The sequence below is a fragment of the Oryctolagus cuniculus genome, chromosome 1 (assembly GCF_964237555.1).
Source record: "Oryctolagus cuniculus chromosome 1, mOryCun1.1, whole genome shotgun sequence".
Lineage (NCBI taxonomy): Eukaryota > Metazoa > Chordata > Mammalia > Lagomorpha > Leporidae > Oryctolagus > Oryctolagus cuniculus.
The window spans coordinates 21,586,160-21,605,021 of NC_091432.1; the positions used below are offsets into that span (position 1 = coordinate 21,586,160).

An 18,862-nucleotide genomic window follows, 5' to 3' on the forward strand; every position below is an offset into this window, starting at 1 on the left:
ACACACTCGACAGAACAAGGCGAGAAGGTCTTTTTATTCACCTTTATGAAGGTTCTTGGCAGGACAGTGCAATACATAAATAACATATAAACTGAAAAGGAAGGTGGGAGATGGTCTTTCTTCACAGACGACATGCTTACTTACGTTGGAAATTTGAAGAATAATAGGGCTGAATAACATGGCCTAATAACAGGGCTAATAATAGCAACGCTGGCTAAGAAGTGAGCTTAGCAGGGCTGCAGGATCCCGTTGAGGGATGATGCTTCGTGAATTTGTTAGAAGTGATGATGGGGTTCTGAAGAGAGCGTCTTCGCCAGCCGGAGGGCGAGGTGTGGGAAGCAGGAGGGAGACTTGGACAGACTTGAAGGTGAGAGACAGGGCCCGGCGCCGCTGCACAGTGGCAAGTCCAGTGTTGGTGCAGCGTCAGGGGCGTGGGAGGAAGTGTGTGGCTAGAAGCAGGAGCTGCATCAGGGGTCTTCAAAAATGAACTGATCAGGATTGTGGACTTCTCCCTGAGGACAACAGGAATTTTGATTAGTAATTATAAACCAACTTTTTTAGAAAACTTGTATTTATTGAATATAAATTTCAAAAGTACAACTTTTGGATTACAGCAGTTTTTCCCCCCATAACCACCCTCCACCCGCAAACCATCCCATCTCCTACTCCCTCTCCCATCTCATTCTTCATTAAGATTCATTTTTAATTATCTTTATATACAGAAGATCAACTTAGTATATACTAAATAAAGATTTCAACTGTTTACACCCACACAGACACACAAAGTATAAAGTACTGTTTGAAGACTATTTTTACCATTATTTCTCATAGTACGGGGCCAGCGCTATGGTACAGTGGGTTAACACCCTGACCTGAAGCGCCGGCATCCCATATGGGCATGGTTTCGAAACCCGGCAGCTCCACTTTCCATCCAGCTCTCTGCTATGGCCTGGGATAGCAGTAGAAGATGGCCCAAGTCCTTGGGCCCCTGCACCCATGTGAGAGACCCAGAGGAAGCTCCTGGCTCCTGACTTTGGATTGGCACAGCTCTGGCCATTGCAGCCAACTGGGGAGTGAACCATCGGATGAAGACCTTTCTCTCTCTCTGCCTCTCCTTCTCTCTGTGTAACTCTTTCAAATAAATAAATCTTTAAAAAAATTCCTCATAGTACAACACATTAAGGACAGAAATCCTACATGGAGAGTAAATGCACAGTGACTCCTGTTGTTGATTTAACAATTGACACTCTTATTTATGACGTCAGTAATCACCTGAGGCTCTTGTCATGAGCTGCCAAGGCTATGGAAGCCTCTTGAGTTCACAAACTCCGACCTTATTTAGACAAGGCCATAATCAAAGTGGAAGTTCTCTCCTCCCTTAAGAGAAAGATACCTCCTTCTTTGATGGCCCATTCTTTCCACTGGGATCTCACTCACAGAAATCTTTCATTTAGATCATTTTTTGCCACAGTATCTTGGCTTTCCATGCCTGAGAGACTCTCATGGGCTTTTTTAGCCAGATCCGAATGCCTTAAGGGATGATTCTGAGGCCAGAGTGCTGTTTAGGGCATCTGCCATTCTATGAGTCTGCTGTGTATCCTGCTTCCCATGTTGGATTGTTCTCTCCTTTTTAATTCTATCAGTTACTATTAGCAGACACTGGTCTTATTTATGTGATCCCTTTGACACTTAATCCTATCTTTGTGATCAATTATGAACTTAAACTGATCACTTTAACTAGTAAGATGGCATTCGTACCTGCCAACTTAATGGGATTTGGAGTCCATGGCATGTTTCTAGCTTCACCCTTAGGGGTAAGTCCGAGTGAGCTGTGCTGAACTGTATATCTCCTCCCTCTCAATTATAAAGCAATTTAACCTGAGATTTATAGAATACCACATAGAACAACTGCAGAATACACTTCTTTTCAAGTGCGCATGAAACATTGGCCAAGATAAATCATAAGCTATAACAAGTCTGCCTATAAACAAAGCTCAATACATTTCAAAGGACTGAAATCACATCATACATTCTCTAGTCACAGTGGAATTAAAGTGGAAATCATCAACAAAGAGATTTGAACAATCCCCCAATACTTGGAAACTAAAACACATATGCTAACTAAACCATAGATTTTTGAAAAGCAAAAGAAATCACAAAGAAAAGTAGAAAATACTTTTAGTGGAAGGATCATAAAATCCCAACATATCAAAATTTCTGGGATATAATTAAAGCAGTGCTTAGAAAGATGTGAGAAGTCTTAAATGCATGTATTAGAAAAGAACAGCTTAAAAGCAATGAGCTAAGCTTCCACATTAAGTAGCTAGGAAAAGACCAAATGAAGCCCAAGGCAAATAAAAGGAAATAAAGAGTAGAAATAAAACAGAGAAGAAATTCACTAACAGAAAAAAAAAAAAACAATAAAACTATAAATTGGTTCTTTGAAAAGATCCATACAATTGACGAACATTTTGATTGATCCAAAACATGCCCTGCAATACCTGGCGAGAAAAAGGAGATACAATCATGGATCCTACAGAGATCAAAGGATAACAACAGAGAAATCATAAGAAACTTTATATCAATGAGTAAACTCAGATGAAACGGCGATTTTCACTGACAGACATAAACTCCTAAAACTGAACAAGAAATAGAAAGCTTGAATATGCCTGTATGTGCTAAGGAAAGTCCCAAAGGCATTTATGTGGCTAGTATTATTGATATCAAAACAAACAATGCATTACCAAAAAAATTACAGAACAGTGTCCCTCATGAAAACAGATCCAGAATTTTTTTTTTTAGTTTTATTTATTTATTTTTATTTTGACAGGCAGAGTCAGAGAGAGAGAGAGAGAGAGAGAGAGAGAGAGAGAGAGAGAGAGAGAGAGAGAGAGAAGGTAGGTTTTCCTTCCATTGGTTCACCCCCTAAACGGCTGCCACGGCCAGTGCTGTGCCAATCCGAAGCCAGGAGCCAGGTGCTTCTCCTGGTCTCCCATGTAGGTGCAGGATCCAAGCACTTGGGCCATCCTCTACTGCCCTCCCGAGCCACAGCAGAGAGCTGGCCTGGAAGAGGAGCAACCGGGACTAGAACCCAGTTCCCATATGGGATGCCGGTGCTGCAGGCGGAGGATTAACCAAGTGAGCCATGGTGCTGGCCCTGACAGATCCAGAATTCTTAATAAAATCCCAGGCCATAGCTGACGATATCTAAAAGGATGCTGCGTCACGATTGGATGTGGCTCACGGCAGGAACAGAAAGTTGGCTTCTCGATACCTTTACAAAAATCAATGCAGTTGACCTCATGGATAATCCAGAGAAAAACTGTATCATCTCTAGAGATGCAAATAAAAACCTCTGACAAAATTCGCCCCCAGTGATGGCAAAATTCTTGGCCAACTAAGAACAGAAGGAAACTCTTCTACCAGATAAAGGTAGCATGGAAACTACTTACAAGTAACATTATCCTTGAGTAAAAGACTGAACTCTATCCTGCTAAGTCTGAGAAGAAGGCCAGAGTGCCTCCTCTCTCTTTTATCCAACAGTATCCTAGAGATGCCAGGCAGTATCGTTACCATAAACGAATAGGCAGCATGGACATTGACAAAGAAGAAAATAGTTCTGTATTCACAGAAAACATGATTACTTAACATTGATATTTCTAAGAAATCCCCCCAAAACTACTAGGGCTGGAAAGTGAATTTAGCAAGCTTGCAGGGCACTGCTGGGGCTGTCTCAGGAGGCTCTCAAGCTTCTCCCTGCTCCCAAGCAGAGGGCAAAAGCATCCTCCTTTTGTTTAGACTGTCTTTTCAAGGATATATTATATACAGCAAACGGCCACAGATAACAGCCATAGTGTTTCCCTTGAGAGCTAAGGCCCCCTCAAGGCTTTCTGGGGGGTGGCAGGGGAGGGGTGGGGTGGGCTCCCTGCTGGTCAGGTGCCTTAAGCTCCCTCTGCTGCGTCGCGCCCACTGCCCAGCACCAGCAGGTGCAGGTGTCACCTGGCCCTCTTCACTTTGCCCCATAGGAGTCGGAGCTTGGAGAACTGCTGCAGAAGCTGCTACTGCGACTCCTGCCTGTGCTGGACTTTGTCTCGGACTCAAGGTTCTCAGGTTTCCGCCAGCTCTCCCGCGATCTGTAAGGTGAAAATCCCAGTCTTCCAAATCCTTGATACAGACAAGATGGGTCTAGGAAAGTTAATTGTTTCTACATTGTGTTCGAGTTCTCCAAAGAGGAGGACAAACTAACAGGCTAAAGATGCGGGTATGGAAGAGGAGGTCTATTGTGGGAATAGGCTTACGTTGTCATGGGGACCCGATACCTCATGAGCTATGGCCTAAGAGCTGGAGAGCAGGAAAGCCAGTGGTGTCCTTTGGTTCAAGTGCAGAGGCCCAAGAATCAGGGGACTCTCGGGCCAAGGCAGGAGGCTGGGGAAGGGCAGGGAGTGCAGGACAGAGCTTTGGAGACGGAAGGCCCTGGCAGCAGGAGCTGTGATACCTGAGGGAGGAGAGGATGGGTGTCCCCGCTCAAGAAGAGATCATTCACCTTCCTCGGCCCTTCTCTTCTATTGAGGCCCTTGGGAACCTGGGAGACGTGCATGCGCACTGCTGAGCATGGGGCTTCTTTGTTCAGTCCACTGGTTGACATGCTCCTCTCTTCCAGAAGCTTCCTCACAGACACACCCAGAGACTATGTTTCACCAGGCATCTGGGCATCCCTTAGCCCGGTCAGGTTCACCATCACGGATATATTAGCAATAGTCAGAAAATGAAATTAGTAAGAAACTTTAGCATAAAAAAGGCATAATATACTTAGTAACAAATTTAAGAAAATATGCATGACTTGTATAGTGAAAACTATAAAGTGCAGGAATTAAAGGATCTAAATAAATGAAGAGATTCCATGTGTGTGGATAGGAACATGTCAATTTTCCCCAACTTGATTTATTGATTCATTGCAATCTCTATAAAAATCCTAGCAGACTTTTGTGGAAATTGACAAGCTTGTTCTCAAGTTTATTTGGAGGGCCAGCGCTGTGGCGTGGCAGGTAGGGCCACTGCCTGAAGTGCCGGCATCCCATATGGAGCCAGTTCGAGTCCCGGCTGCTCGACTTCCGATCCAGTTCTCTGCTATTGCCTGGGTCCTTGGGCCCCTGCACCTGCGTGGGGGACCCAGGGGAAGTTCCTGGCTCCTGGCTTCAGATCAGCACAGCTGGCCATTGTGGTCATTTGGGGAGTGGGCCAATGGATAGAAGACCTCTCTCTCTCTGCCTCTCTATAATTCTCTCAAATAAATAAATCTAAAAAAAAAAAACTTGTTTGGAAATCCAAAGGGCCTAGCAAACAAAGCAATTCTGAAGACGACCAACAAGGCTGGAAGTCTCCCAGTGGATGACAAGATCTACTATAGAGCCAAGTAATCAGGACACTGCGTCATTGCATGAGAACAGGCTTACAGATCAACGAGACAGAACAGGTGGTCCAGAAACGGAATTGCACAGAGGAGGGGACTTCAAAAAGTTGGTGGAAAATGGAATTAAAGCTTATTTTGATGCAAAAAATATTGAAATAAAATGCATAGGGGCCAGCGTTGTGGCACAGTGGGTTAAAGCCCTGGCCTGAAGCGCTGGCATCCCATATGGGCGCTGGTTCTAGTCCAGGCTGCTCCACTTCTGATCCAGCTCTCTGCTATGGCCTGGGATAGCAGTGGAAGATGGCCCAAGTCCTTGGACCCCTGCACCCGCGTGGGATACCCGGAGGAAGCTCCTTGCTCCTAGCTTCAGGTCAATGAAGCTCTGGCTGTTGCAGCCATCTGGGGTGTGAACCAGTGGATGGAAGACCTCTCTGACTCTACCTCTTTCTGTAACACTTTCAAATAAATCTTATAAAAGAAATAGAATGCAGTTTTTTCATGTATGCATTTTCCATGAACTTTTGAAGAGTCCTCATTACCTGCCAGCTTGATTTTTGACAAGGAAAGGATCTTTTTTTGAATGATATTGTAACAACCAGATATCCACATGGGAGGAAGCCTTGATCTTTACATGACACCTGATGCAAAAATTAACTGAAAAATGGACAATAGACCTACATGTAAAAGCTGCAACGAGTACACTAGCACTTTTTTTTTAAAAAAGATTTGAAAGAGTTACACAGAGAGAGAAAGAGAGGCAGAGAGAGTGAGCGAGCGAGCAAGAGAGAGTGTGCTCTTCCGTCCGCTGGTTAACTTCTCAGTTGGCCACAAAATCCAGAGCTGCGTCAATCCAAAGCCAGGAGCCAGGATCTTCTACCGGGTCTCCCATGTGGGTACAGGGGCCCAAGGACTTGGGCCATCTTCGAGTGCTTTCCCAGGCCATAGCAGAGAGCTGGATTAGAAGTGGAGCAGCCGGGTCTTGAACCGGCGTCCATATGGGATGCCAGCACTGCAGGTGGAAGCTTTACCTGCTGTGCCACAGCACTGGTCCCTCCAGCTTCTTTTAATGCAGAACCTGGGAAGCAGATGTTATAGATTGCCACCACCCACATGGAAGACCTGGCTTGCATTTCTAGCCCAGCCCTGGAGCCCCAGTTATTAAGGGCATTTGGGGAGTGAACCAGTGAACAAGAGAATGTTTCTCCAAGAGTTTACAAGAAAAATTTTAGAAATAAACATTAAAACCAGAAAAATTGATCCTTGGGGGAGTGTGGGGACAAGAATTGGCTGGAAATGAGCAAGAAATTGTTTTCTTGAATGACTGAAATGTTCTTGATTAGGGTATGAGTTAACTGAGTGCAAGTTTTTTTTAAGATTTATTTGAAAGTCAGAGTTACACGGAGAGAGAGAGAGAGAGAGAGAGAGAGAGAGAGAGAGAGAGGGAGGGAGGGAGGGAGGGAGGGAGGGAGGTCTTCCATCCGGTGGTTCACTAACCAGTTGGCCACAACAGCCAGAGCTGTGCCAATCTGAAGCCATGAGCCTCCTCTGGGTCTCCAATGTGGGTGCAGGGGCCCAAGGACTTGGGTCATCTTCTACTGCTTTCCCAGGCCACAGCAGAGAGCTGGATTGGAAGTGGAGCAGCCGGGTCTCAAACCGGTGCCCATATGGGATGCCGGTGCCCCAGGTCAGGGCGTTAACCCACTATGCCACAGCACTGGTCCCTGACTATAAGTTTTGAAACTTGAATAGTACACTTATGATCTGTGCCATTACATGAGGCACAAATTATTTAAAGATTTGAAAGACAGAGTTACATAGAGAGGTAGAGACAGAGCGAGAGGTCTTCCACCTGCTGGTTCACTCCCCAAATGGCTGCAACTACTGGAGCTGAGCCAACGTGAAGCCAGGAGCCAGGAGCTTCTTCTGGGCCTTCCACATGGGCGTAGGGGCCCAAGGACTTGGGCCATGCTCCATTGATTTCCCAGGCACATTAGCAGGGAGCTGAACTTGAGCTGGGAATTGAACCGGCACCCATATGGGAGCATATACAAAGGGTCTCCTAAAAGTTCATGGGAAATGCATCTTAGGGAGAACTTATGCATGGATGTCAAAATTTCATTTGCACCAAGAAAACCTCCAAATTCCATTTTTGCATGAACTTCTTGAAGTACCCTCATGTATGTCAGTTCTGCTGCTAACTTCTCCACTCAAAGCATGCACGAATACCCCCACGTGGGAACACTTTGGGATCATCTCACCATCTTAAAGAATTCCCAAAACACCACACGTAAGCCTGAGGAGCATAGTCTTGTTTTTGTATACCCTTTTTTTTTTTTTCATATTACTTGAAGAGCAGAGAGACAAGAACACACAGATCTTTCATCTGCCAGTTCACTTCCCAGATGCCAGGGCCAGGTCAGGCTAACATCTGGAGCCCAGAACTCAATGTTGATCTCCCACGTGGGTGGCAGGGACCCGAGTACTCGAGCCAGCACCTGCTGCTCCCCAGGGTGTGCATCAGCAGGAAGGAGGAATTGGAAGCAGAACTGGGACTCGGACCCAAGCACTCAGAGAGGCGTGTGGGCCTCCCAGGTGATGTCTCAGCTGCTGGGCCAAACACTCGCATTCTGAGAGCTTTTCAGTCCTCTACAAAGGTAACCCTTGCTCTGCCCATCCCACAGCTTCAGAGTGAGGGCGCTGCAGAGATGCGCAGGGGTGGGTATGACTTGAACAGCTGAGAACACTCGAGATAGAAACGGAAGATCCCAGGTGCTCGGAACATAATGTTTACCTGGCCCCTAAAATTCAGGTATTGAAATCCTTACTCCTGAGGCGATGGTTTTAGGAAGGCAGGGCTTTGGGCAGGCGTGATTGGCTCCTGCAGGCAGAGGGAAGACTCCTCAGCCCTCCTGCCCTGGGAGGGGACAGAGAACACACAGGCCATCCCCACACGTTGAATCTGCCAGGGCCATGACCTTGGACTTGAGCCAAGTCGGTTGATTATGAGCTACCCAGTTTCTGGTATTGTCAGAGCAGCACGAACAGGCCAAGACACTAAGTTTGTCACTGCACAGTCATGTTCAGGCCTCGTGGAAATACAGAAGTGCAAAGAACTCTGCTTTGGAAAAAGTGCCTGCAATTACACATGTGCACACACACACACACACACACACACACACCCTGCCGCCGCCGCCACCGCCACGGTGGGTGTGACCCTGTGAGAATTCTCTGGAACCTGGCAGCCAACACCTGGAAATTGTGTCATCCACTAGGAACTGCTTCTTTCCATCTCTTCTCTACTGCCCTGACAGCAAACTTTATACATAACCTGCCTCAGAACTCAGAAGTCTCTCCCCCAAAGGCGTTCATGGAGAACGTAAGTAGGAAAACGTCCCGGAATTTGAGAGAATACAGAATTTATTAGATAGTCAATCTAAAAACTGAACCCATCTAAAATAGATACCCAGACAGCTCCCTTTGTCCATCCAGGTGCCTGCAGGCTTTCCCATCCCAACCCCAATAAAAACACCGTTTTTGTATATAAAATGGCTGCCAAGACTAAAAAGCCGCTAAGCTCCCAAAGCTGGCAGGTGCTCAGCTTGAGGAGGTTGATGGCGGGTCAGATGAGGCCGTTCCCGGAGGAGCCCACATCTGCTCAGTCACAGCCACAGTCCAGTACCCCAGCCTTCAGGACCAGAGGCCGCTCTCTGACCACGGGCCCCCGAGCAGGTGACCGGGGAGAGCCGTGGGCTGGGAAGCCGGCAGCCTACTCCCGCATGGCGTCCGCCAGCTGCTTCACTATCCATTCCTGCTTCTGCTCCTCTAGCACCTGACGGAACCGATGCATGGCTAGAGGGGGTCCGAATGGAGACAGAAATAAGGATTAGTGCATTTGCAGGTGGGCCCCTGGGGCTCACGGCTGCTCAGCAAGTCTTCCTTGGTATGCACCTCCAAGTCCTGCCATATCCCTGACGGGTTTGCTTTTGAACTTACTGTCATATCAGCAGCCTGCCAGATGCTTCAATGTCTCATAGCAAGTCCTGTGCCCTGGCTTTTGGCTTTGGCCTTGAGATTTGTTTGTCCCTAATGTCTTTCCATTCACCGTTTTCCATAACTGCTCGTGAGAATGAACGATGCACTGCTGCATTGCCAGAGGCCAGCATACTGTCAGACATGCAACAGGTAATTGTTACGCTGCATTGCCAGAGGCCAGCATACTGTCAGACATGCAACAGGTAATTGTTACGCGAGTGTCATACCCTCAGGGCAGAATCTGAGCTTTATAGTACGAAACTACAGGGACTTCTATGGCCATCTACCTCTCTCACCAGCTAGACAGTCAGTCCCCAAGGCAAAAGCTGTCTTTTTAAAATGTTTATTGAGAAGCAAAGAAACAGACCAGTCTCCTATTTACTGGTTCATTCCCCAAATGCATACCACAGTTGGGGCTAGGCCAGGCCAAAGCCAGGGGCCAGGAGCTCAATTTGGGCCTCCCCCATGGGTGGCAGAGACCCAAGTATTTGAGCCATCACCTGTGCCTCCCAGGGTGTGCATCAGGAGCCAGGACTCAAGTCCAGGCACTGAGATGTGGGTGTCACAAGTGGCATCTTAATGAGCCAAATGCCCACTCCTAGAAGAGTGCTTCTTTGTTAGCATATGGTCCCACTGCTTCACTCAATGGCAGGCACAGAACGGATACCCAAAAGGTATTGTGAATGAAAACGTAGGAACTTGAAGAATGTATCTGCTCCTGTTTCCAAAGCAGCATGGAGATGAAAACGGAAACCATATAGGAGGTCTGGCATCCGGGCTACACAAAGCTGGTGTGTGGGGCAGGAGAGGAGATGAAAGGAGAGAGAGACAGGAGGATTCAGGCATGCAGTGACAGAGCAGTGTCTGTAAGGAGGCCAGGGTTGGGGGGCCAGCACCACTCACCCACTTGCAGCTCGGAAGGTTTCTCTGCAAAGGTGAGGCGGAACCAGCCAGGCTCCTCACACCTGAAGCTTTTGCCACGTGATAGCACCAACTTGTTGTCTAGGAAGCGCCGATGGAGGGCCAGCTCTCCATCAAATGTGCATGGTTCCAGGTACTAGGGAGGGCACAGGAGTGGAGCTGAGCCCAGGACCGCCGCAGCAGGCCCACCCAGGAACGCCTGTCCTCACTGCCAGAACTCACCGATTTCAAGCTGACCCAGACAGAGAGCCCAGAGCCACCCTTGAGAAAGGGGACCTCCAATGCCTTCAGCTCGTCAGTGATGTACTTGTAAGCATCCTGGAGCCGGGAGCGATTAGTGGGCAGGTATACCTTGTCAATCCATTCTGGAGAGGTGGGAGGAGAGGGCCACCTCAGACCTCGTGCCAGAGCTTTCAGGGGTCCTTCCCCAGTGCTCCCCGACTAGACTTCCTGCAAGGAATTTCTATAACCGGCACAGACTCTGCCTGATACCCGAGCTAATGGCTTCCATCCAACACACTCACCCTCTTATCCATGGCTCTGGGGGAGACATCAGGCTTCTCTATGGTCTAGCAGGGCCATCGAGTTGATACCCCTGAGACAAGGAGTCGGGGTACCCCTGGAGGGCTTGCTGCTAATGTCATCAACTGCACATAGAACTCACTGCGCCTCTTGCCTCACACAGAGGACTTGGAGGCACCTGGACTTGCCTGGAGATGTGTGCAGCACTGGCAGTGTGATAGAACTTCTTGGAGGGATTCTGGAAGCTCTGGTGTCCAGGATATACCCCTCGATCTTCTAAATCGGGATCCTTGAGAATGGAGCCCACATATCGACATTTAAGCCTCCCAAGCGGTTAAGACACCACTTGGCGGGCCCACATCCCGTATCAGAGTGTCTGAGCGAGACCTATCTCCTCGTATCCAGCTTCCTGATAATGTGTTTCTCGGTAAGCAGAGGGGACGGCTCAAGCCGTCTCTGCCAGCCATGTGGGAAGCAGAGATTGGGTTCCAGGCTCCTGGCTCCGGCCTGGCCCAGCTTCAGCTGTTGTGTATATTGGGAATGAACCAGTAGATGGAAGATCTTTCTCTGTGTCTGTTTCTCTGCATCTTTTTAAAGGTTTGTTTACTTATTTAATTGAAAGAGAGAGAGAGAGACAGAGAGAGACAGGCAAAGAGAGAGGGATCTTTCATCTGCTGGGCTCACTCTCCAGATGGATACAATGGCAAGGGCTAGGCCAGGCCAAAGCCAGGAAGCTGGAACTCCATCTAGGTCTCCCTGGCAAGGGACACAAGTACTTAGGCCATCGTCTGCGACTTTCCCAGGCACGTTACCAGGGAAGTGGATTGGAAACAGAGCATCCAAGGCTCAAACTTGTGCTCCAGTATGGAATGTCAACATTGCAAATGGAGGCTTAACCTGTTATACCACAACCTGGCCCACCTCTGTCTTTCAGATAGTTTTTTTAACACTTAAGCTCCCCAAGCAATTCCAAGGTGCACCCAAGGTTGAGACCCAGAGATCCATGGGCTAGGATCTGACTTCTGACAAGTGTCGAGGAGCTTGGCACCACGTAGGGAAGCATCCTGTGGGCTTTACCTGATCTGTACTCTTTTCTACTCAAAGCCGAAAGCAAGTTGCTAATGATCACTCTTTCAGGACATCACAGCTATCATTTAACCTTCCAGCCTGGCTCGGTCCTAGCACAAGGAATTTTTAAAAGGGGGTTTCTTCCAGGCTTGGGCCATGGCATTAAAGGGGGCAGTTCCGTCCAAGGCCAGCATTCACGCGAGACCCAAGTGGGGAGGGGAAATCGAGATGCTATAGACCTTGGGACACTAACTCGTCTGAAGGACAGCTCTTCAGCCTCCTGGGAAGATGACATTAAATTCTATTAGAAGAATCAGGGCGTTCCTTTGTTGCCTTTGCCTGAAGTAAGCAGGGTATTGGGGAGCGAAAACAGACAGTCACGTCAAGGCCAGTTTCTGAAGTTCCCACTTGCAGGTCTTAGAGCAGGGCTGACTGTTTCCTGGTAGAGTTCGGCAATTTAAAGCCCATCCTGTGTCGTAGAACAAGACCTCCACTTTCTACCCATATTCCACTGCCCTATCTAAGCTGTGTCCTGCCCTCCTCCAGACTTCACATCCTGCCATGGTTAAATTTGTGGCGCAGGATAAACTCAGTTGAGGGCACATCAGAAGCCCAAGCCCATCTAATGACTCCTGCTGGCCCTGAGGTCCGTCCGAGACGCTGGCCTGGGGCTGGAGCTCAGTACCTCTGTCCTGGAGCAGTCGGTACAGCTTGTACTGGGTGACGCCAGAGGTACCATGGAGGCAGCCAAAGGAGCACACAGCAGAGGCCACGCCCTTGCTGTGGGTGTATAGAGCCCCCAAGCGAAGGCCAGAGATGCCAAAATCCTAGAGGAAGAGGGGTAGAGGAGGCCACATGTGACTTGTCTGCCTTCTGGTCCCTTCTCCCTTTCCTTCAAGGATGCTAACTGGGGCTCACCTTACTAGTTCCCCAGATCACATGAGTCCTGTTGGGGTCCGGCAAACTAGAGAATAAATGCAAAAGCCAAAGTTAGGGAGAAATAGCTGAAGGATGGAAACTCGGGTGGGGTCTTTGAGCAGAAATGGGAAGATGGAATTGTGCTACTTCCTAGACCTTGCTCTCTAAGGGTCCCAATGTTCAAGAAATGGCTGCTCCAGTTAGGCCAGGAAGTCAACACAAGTCACCCCCGAAGAACTCATCGAATGACAGCCTGGACCCTCAGTCTGACTTGTGGTTCTCCTGCACCTGGTCCAAAGCTACCTTCTTGGCAGTTGGCTCTTCAGATAAGGGCTACAAACCCTTTCTAATATTTATTTTTTCATTTGAGAGGCAGACATGGTGAGCACCCATCCCTAAAGGCCCACAATGGCTAGGACAGGGCCAGGCCACAGTCAGGAGCTAGGAATGCAATGCAGGTCTCCCACTTGGGTGGCAGGAACCCAATTATTTGAAGCTTCACTTGGCAACTCTCAGGATCTGTATTGTCAGGAAGCTGGAGCCAGGAGGGCAGCTGGGGATTAAACCCTGGTACTGCGATGTGGAACACGGGTGTTTTAACCACGAGGCCAAATGCTCACCCCCAACCACCATTTAAAAAGAATATGTGAGCATTTCCTAGAGAATTTTAATTTCATTGTATTTGAAAGAGAAAAAGAGACACAGATCTCCTATTTGCTGGTTCAGTCCTCAAATGTGCACACGCAGCTAGGACTAAGCCAAGGCCATGCCAGGAGTCCAGAATTCAATCCAGGTAGCCCAGGTGGGTGACAGGGACCCATGTGCCTGAGCCATCGTGTGCCCCCTCCCGGGGTATGCATTAGCTGAACGCTGAATTGGAAGGGCAGGAGCTGGGACAGGAACCAGGCATTCCAATCCGGGAGGCAGTTGTCCCAAGCAGTGTCGTAACCACGGTGTCAAATGTTCCCCTCTCACCTATTTCTTCATGTTCACCTTTGTGAAGCTGTTCCTTCTGCCAAGATGCCCTTCCCTGGCCTTGCTGGACTCTCACCCCTGGAGCCAAATACTGAGCTTTCGAAATCTGCCCTGCTCTGTGCTCTTCCGGTGCTCTGCAGGAACACCCTGACTGGCTTTGGGACTGTATCTTAACCTTTGATGGTCCACTTTCTAGCTTGCCCTCAAGTAATCTTGTATACAAAATGGCATTTGGGGGACAGTTGGGAGGGAGACGATGCTCTGCTTGTATCCACCCCCACCTAACTCAGTTACTAGCAGACAGCAACATCCTACAAAGCGGGGATCGCGTGGTTCTCATTCCCAACTCTAGCTAAGCCCAGCTCACCTGGTTAGGCTCAGGACACTGTGGAATGTGGCAGATCCATCAAACACAGAGAGCATGTAGCTCTCATCCACAATCACATGGAGGCGGTTCCTGTATTGGGTGGAAGAGAGAGAGAGAGAGAGCGAGCGAGCGAGCGAGCAGGATCTAGCTTGTCCTCCCAATCTTCATTCACTTTATGGTCTTCTCTGGATAGAGATCAGATACGCTGACTTCCCCAGCAGCCATGCAGCCCTTGCAAGGTTGAGATGATAGGCCACCAGGGACCCTGGAGCCTGGCTTGGGGGTAACACAGACATACACGATAACTTATTTAACCTTTCAACCACCAAGAGGAGACCAATGGGAGGCGGCTGGGTGCCCAAGACGGTTTCAGTCTGGCACCAAGTGTGCATGTACACATCATCTCACCGATTCTCCCAACAGTCCTCTCCACAGTTGTCTCCCTTTCACGGATGAAAAACAAAAGAAACAAAAAACCCGTAAGACTCCAAGATGTGAAGGGAATCCCTTCCGTGAGCAGATGCTGGAGCTGGGCCCTCCTCCCGGCCATGTTGAAGTCTTGCTCAGTGAGCTCTGCATCCTTCCTCCCGTCCCCGTGTTCTGCCACTAGGAATCTGGGCGAGTCAGGAGGCTGAGACACGGCTGTTTCTTCTGGAAGACGGAAGTTTGCCTGCCCCGACAGGGCTGCCTGAGGATTCCAGTGGCTGACTGAACGTTAGCGATCAGCATTCTATAGGAGCACGCCGTCACCCCTCAAGACCTCAGGGCCTGTCTTCCTCGGCACCTCAGCCCGAGGGCCTTGGGAAATGGAGGCCCGAGGACAGCCACAGAAGTATCACTTGTGGTTCTCACTCTACATGGGCAAAAGCTAGCAAGGAAAGGACAAAACAAAACAAACCACATGGACTGAAGTGGTAAACACGTGGGTACCTTCCCTTTCAGTTCGTTGTATGACGCTCTATAGTGTATGGTAAGGATATTTAGCTCTGGTTCTGCGGCAACCAGAAGTGATGGGAACCCTTTTAGGGGTCCCGTATAGTCTCAAGCGGTGAAACTCTTACCTCTTTGCAAATTCCAGGTATTCCTGCAGCGAGTCCCGGGAGCAGACGTCACCCAGACAGTTCCGGGGGTTGACGAGCATGAGGCCTTTGACCTTTTTCCGCTAAAAAGAACCCAAATGCCACTGAGCGAATGCAAGCCCTTTCTATCGACTCCCCAGCCAGCCAAGCAGCCTTACGGGACAGGACATCTGGTAGGTGACACCAAGAAGGCTTGGCAGGATCTCTAAGCAGCAAATAGCATCATGTCCCCAGAGGCAGAACAATGGGGTCTGTGTGGCTACGGAGACATGCCCCTGTATCCATCAGTCTCTCCCGACTCGAGAGAGCCCACCATGTCTTGGTGAGCTTTTTTTTTTTTTTTTTTTTTTTTTTTAAGATTTATTTACTTGAAAGTCAGAGTTACACACACACACACACACACACACACACAGTGGAGGGGGGTGTCCTCCATCTGCTGGTACACTCCCCAGTTGGCTGCAATGGCTGGAGCTGGGCTGATCTGAAGCCAGGAGCCTGGAGCTTCTGCCAGGTCTCCCACATGGGTGCAGGGGCCCATCTTCTACTGCTTTCCTGGGCCATAGCAGAGAGCTGGATCGGAAGCGGAGCAGCCGGGACTAGAACCGGCACCCATATGGGATGCCGGCACCACAGGCAGCGGCTTTCCCCGCTACTCCACAGCGTCCGCCCCGGTGAACAACTTGTATCAGAGATTTGATATGCAACATCGTCCACCACCAGTAGTAGCCACCCTGAAAACAGTATTTCTCCCCTTACCTTCAGTCTGGCTTCCACCAGGGCTTGCTCCAACTTGTTCACAGTGAGCTGAAAAGGATGGGTGTTCTCAGAGACCTGGAAGAGAAACACAGCTGAGGAATGCCTACATGGAGAGTGGCCTCGATCCCCCACTCCCACTAGTCCAGACAAGCCTTCGCCTTCACCCCGGGCTGCCGGCACCACAAGCCTCGTGCACTCTTGTTTCCTCACCCCTCCCCCACCGTCACTCACAGATGGAGAGGAAAGGTCCCACGCCCCTTCTAAATGGCCCTAGATCCCCTCGTTGCCCAGGTGGGCCGAGCAGGGAAGAGCCCCCTTCTGACCTCACTCTCTAGGTGGACGGGAATCAGCTCAACTCTCGCGTACAGGTTGGAGCTAAAGATGAAGCCACCGAAGAAGGGGGTGGGGACCAGGAAGGCTTCTGGAAGCACAGGGAGACAGAGGTGTCAGGTCAGGTCCCCTCCAGCAGGAGGCGCTGGTCGTCAGACCAGCAGCAAAGCTACCAACAGGGATGGTCAGCCTGGCAGTCCCTTCTCCCCAGGGGCTCATGCTGCTGCGCTCAGCCATTCTTACAGACATCAGGGAACAGAACTCTAGTTTCCTCTTCGGGGGGACACTACTAGAGAAGAAAGGGGAAGAATAGTGCTGTAAATGGCTCAGCACCCTAGGCCCGAGTCCGGCTAGAGAGAGGTCTTCCATCTGCTGGTTCACTCCCCAGATGGTTGCAATAGCCAGAGATGAGTTGATCCACAGCCAGGAGCCAGGAGCTTCCTCTGGGTCTCCCACGTGGGTGCAGGGGCCCAAGGACCTGGTCCATCTTCCACCGCTTCCCCAGGCCACAGCAGAGAGCTGGATCAGAAGTAGAGCAGCCCAGGACTCAAACCAGCGCCCATATGGGATGCCAGTGCTGTAGGTCGGGGCTTTGACCTGCTGTGCCACAGCACCAGCCTCTTGGGCATTGTTAAGAGGGAGATAGAGAACAGGCCTTTCAGCCTTAGTTGGTCCAAAACTCACTATAATTAGCCTTAATTTTTTTTTTTTTTTTTTGAGGAGGTAAGAAGTCTATATAGTCTAAACCATTTACTAGGGCTTCCTGCATTGCCATTGGCCCCAAAGCCCAACTATCACTATGAGGGGATGGCCTCCATTGCCATGGCTCCTGGAGTACACATCCTTGAAGACTGTTCTATGCTTCCCTTCTACAGTGAGTGTAGAATCTAAGTCCATTGCTCCCCTAGAAATAACACGAAGTCGTCCTAAGTATAGGAGATGTCCTAGCACTTGGGGTAAAGGACTTGTGTCAGGATACTCTTCCCCCCAAAGCCTGGTGCCTGTGTACTCCTGCCCAGATGCCAGTACTGTGCCGAGACGGAAAGCAGAGCCCATCTACTTACCCCCTGGATCACACAGAACCATGGCCAATGCAGAGAAGATGGAGTAGCAGCCATTAAGAATAACCACCTAACAACAATGCACAAGAAGCAGAAGTCACAAAACAGTACCTGTGGAAGGTGTAGCCATGCTGCCTCCCTGGCCCAGAAGGGACAGCCACCAACAGCCTTCCAGCTGGGACCCACTGGCTTTCACTCTACCTTGGCCCTCAAAATCTCCACGGGTTCTCCCTAGATCCCCTAGAAAACACAGTCTCCCAAGAACGCAGCCCACCACCAGGGTGGCAGGAAGGCTGCAACCTGGGAAAGCACAGCCCACCAGCAGGGTGGCAGGAGGCCGAGAAACCGACTCACGTTTTCGGGATCAAGGGGAGACGGAGCCTGGCAGTAGTCGGTCAGGAAACAAGCCACTTCTTTCCGCAGGCTGTGGACAGACCCAAAGACCCTGTGGTTCCCAGGCCTCCACCCTCCTTCAGGGTCTGCACTCCCATCTTCTTCAAAGGACAGAGTGTCCACATGAAAGGGATCTTTGCCACCCAGTCCTGCTTCTTTTTACAAGACTATCAACTGAGGCTATCAATTACCCAAGACCACACAGACAATAGAGAGCCGGGACAAGAACATGGGCCTTTTACATTAGAGGACAGTGCTATTCCTACCATAGAGTAAGCTGCCTCTTGACAAGCTTTAGCTCTAGGTATTTCCTAGAAGTTGTTACCCAAGGAAATCAGGAGGCAACCAACCAAGAATTTGGCACTGCGAGTCCTCCCCTGGACAAGGATAGGTGCCCATGGATGCGGAGACCCTCGGTCTCAGAGGTCACTTACAAGGGTTGCCCTCTCCAATCCGGATATTGCAGTAGGATGTTCTCCATGCGGTTCATGTCACTCCGGCACAGCTGTGACAAACAGAGCATGAAGACAGCCAGCCCAAGAGGTCTACCTACTCCTGATTTATGCAAGAATGTTTGTCTACATGTACTTGGCCTCCTAGGAGAGGAACAGGTGTACTTGTTACCTGCTCCTTAATGCATGGAGGCTCTTTTTTTTTTTTTTTTGGACAGGCAGAGTGGACAGTGAGAGAGAGAGACAGAAAGAAAGGTCTTCCTTTGCCGTTGGTTCACCCTCCAATGGCCACCGCGGCCGGTGCACCACGCTGATCTGATGGCAGGAGCCGGGTACTTATCCTGGTCTCCCATGGGGTGCAGGGCCCAAGAACCTGGGCCATCCTCCACTGCACTCCCTGGCCACAGCAGAGAGCTGGCCTGGAAGAGGGGCAACCGGGACAGAATCTGGCACCCCGACTGGGACTAGAACCTGGTGTGCCAGCGCTGCAAGGCGGAGGATTAGCCTAGTGAACCGCGGCGCCAGCCGGCTCTTTTCTTCTCGACATACATTACACAAGTGCCATAGGCACATCACTG

At 49.7% G+C, this 18,862-nt stretch overlaps 1 protein-coding gene across 8 annotated transcripts in view; it reads right to left on the bottom strand.

Annotated features, from left to right (window-relative positions):
- Window positions 1-12: 12 nt before the first annotated feature.
- The window catches only part of LOC100346860 (probable inactive 1-aminocyclopropane-1-carboxylate synthase-like protein 2), a 162,852-nt gene continuing 144,002 nt past the window's right edge, over window positions 13-18,862 (bottom strand). For 5 of the 8 annotated variants that reach the window (XR_011387478.1, XR_011387479.1, XR_011387482.1 and 2 more), the window contains 14 exons: window positions 18,267-18,337; window positions 17,794-17,863; window positions 17,443-17,509; window positions 16,372-16,469; window positions 16,049-16,123; window positions 15,275-15,375; window positions 14,214-14,303; window positions 12,872-12,917; window positions 12,639-12,780; window positions 10,586-10,728; window positions 10,346-10,499; window positions 4,496-4,715; window positions 4,000-4,133; window positions 13-512 (listed from right to left, as the gene is read on the bottom strand). Coding sequence is in view for 3 of the 8 variants with exons in the window: in XM_051826158.2 (XP_051682118.1) it covers window positions 9,177-9,259; window positions 10,346-10,499; window positions 10,586-10,728; window positions 12,639-12,780; window positions 12,872-12,917; window positions 14,214-14,303; window positions 15,275-15,375; window positions 16,049-16,123; window positions 16,372-16,469; window positions 17,443-17,509; window positions 17,794-17,863; window positions 18,267-18,337 (1,140 nt within the window). In the remaining 5 variants the exon portion in view is untranslated. Of the gene's footprint in view, window positions 513-3,999; window positions 4,134-4,495; window positions 4,716-9,040; window positions 9,260-10,345; window positions 10,500-10,585; window positions 10,729-12,638; window positions 12,781-12,871; window positions 12,918-14,213; window positions 14,304-15,274; window positions 15,376-16,048; window positions 16,124-16,371; window positions 16,470-17,442; window positions 17,510-17,793; window positions 17,864-18,266; window positions 18,338-18,862 lie in introns of those variants that run through there. The other 3 variants (XM_070071345.1, XM_070071343.1, XM_051826158.2) reach the window with 3 other exon arrangements.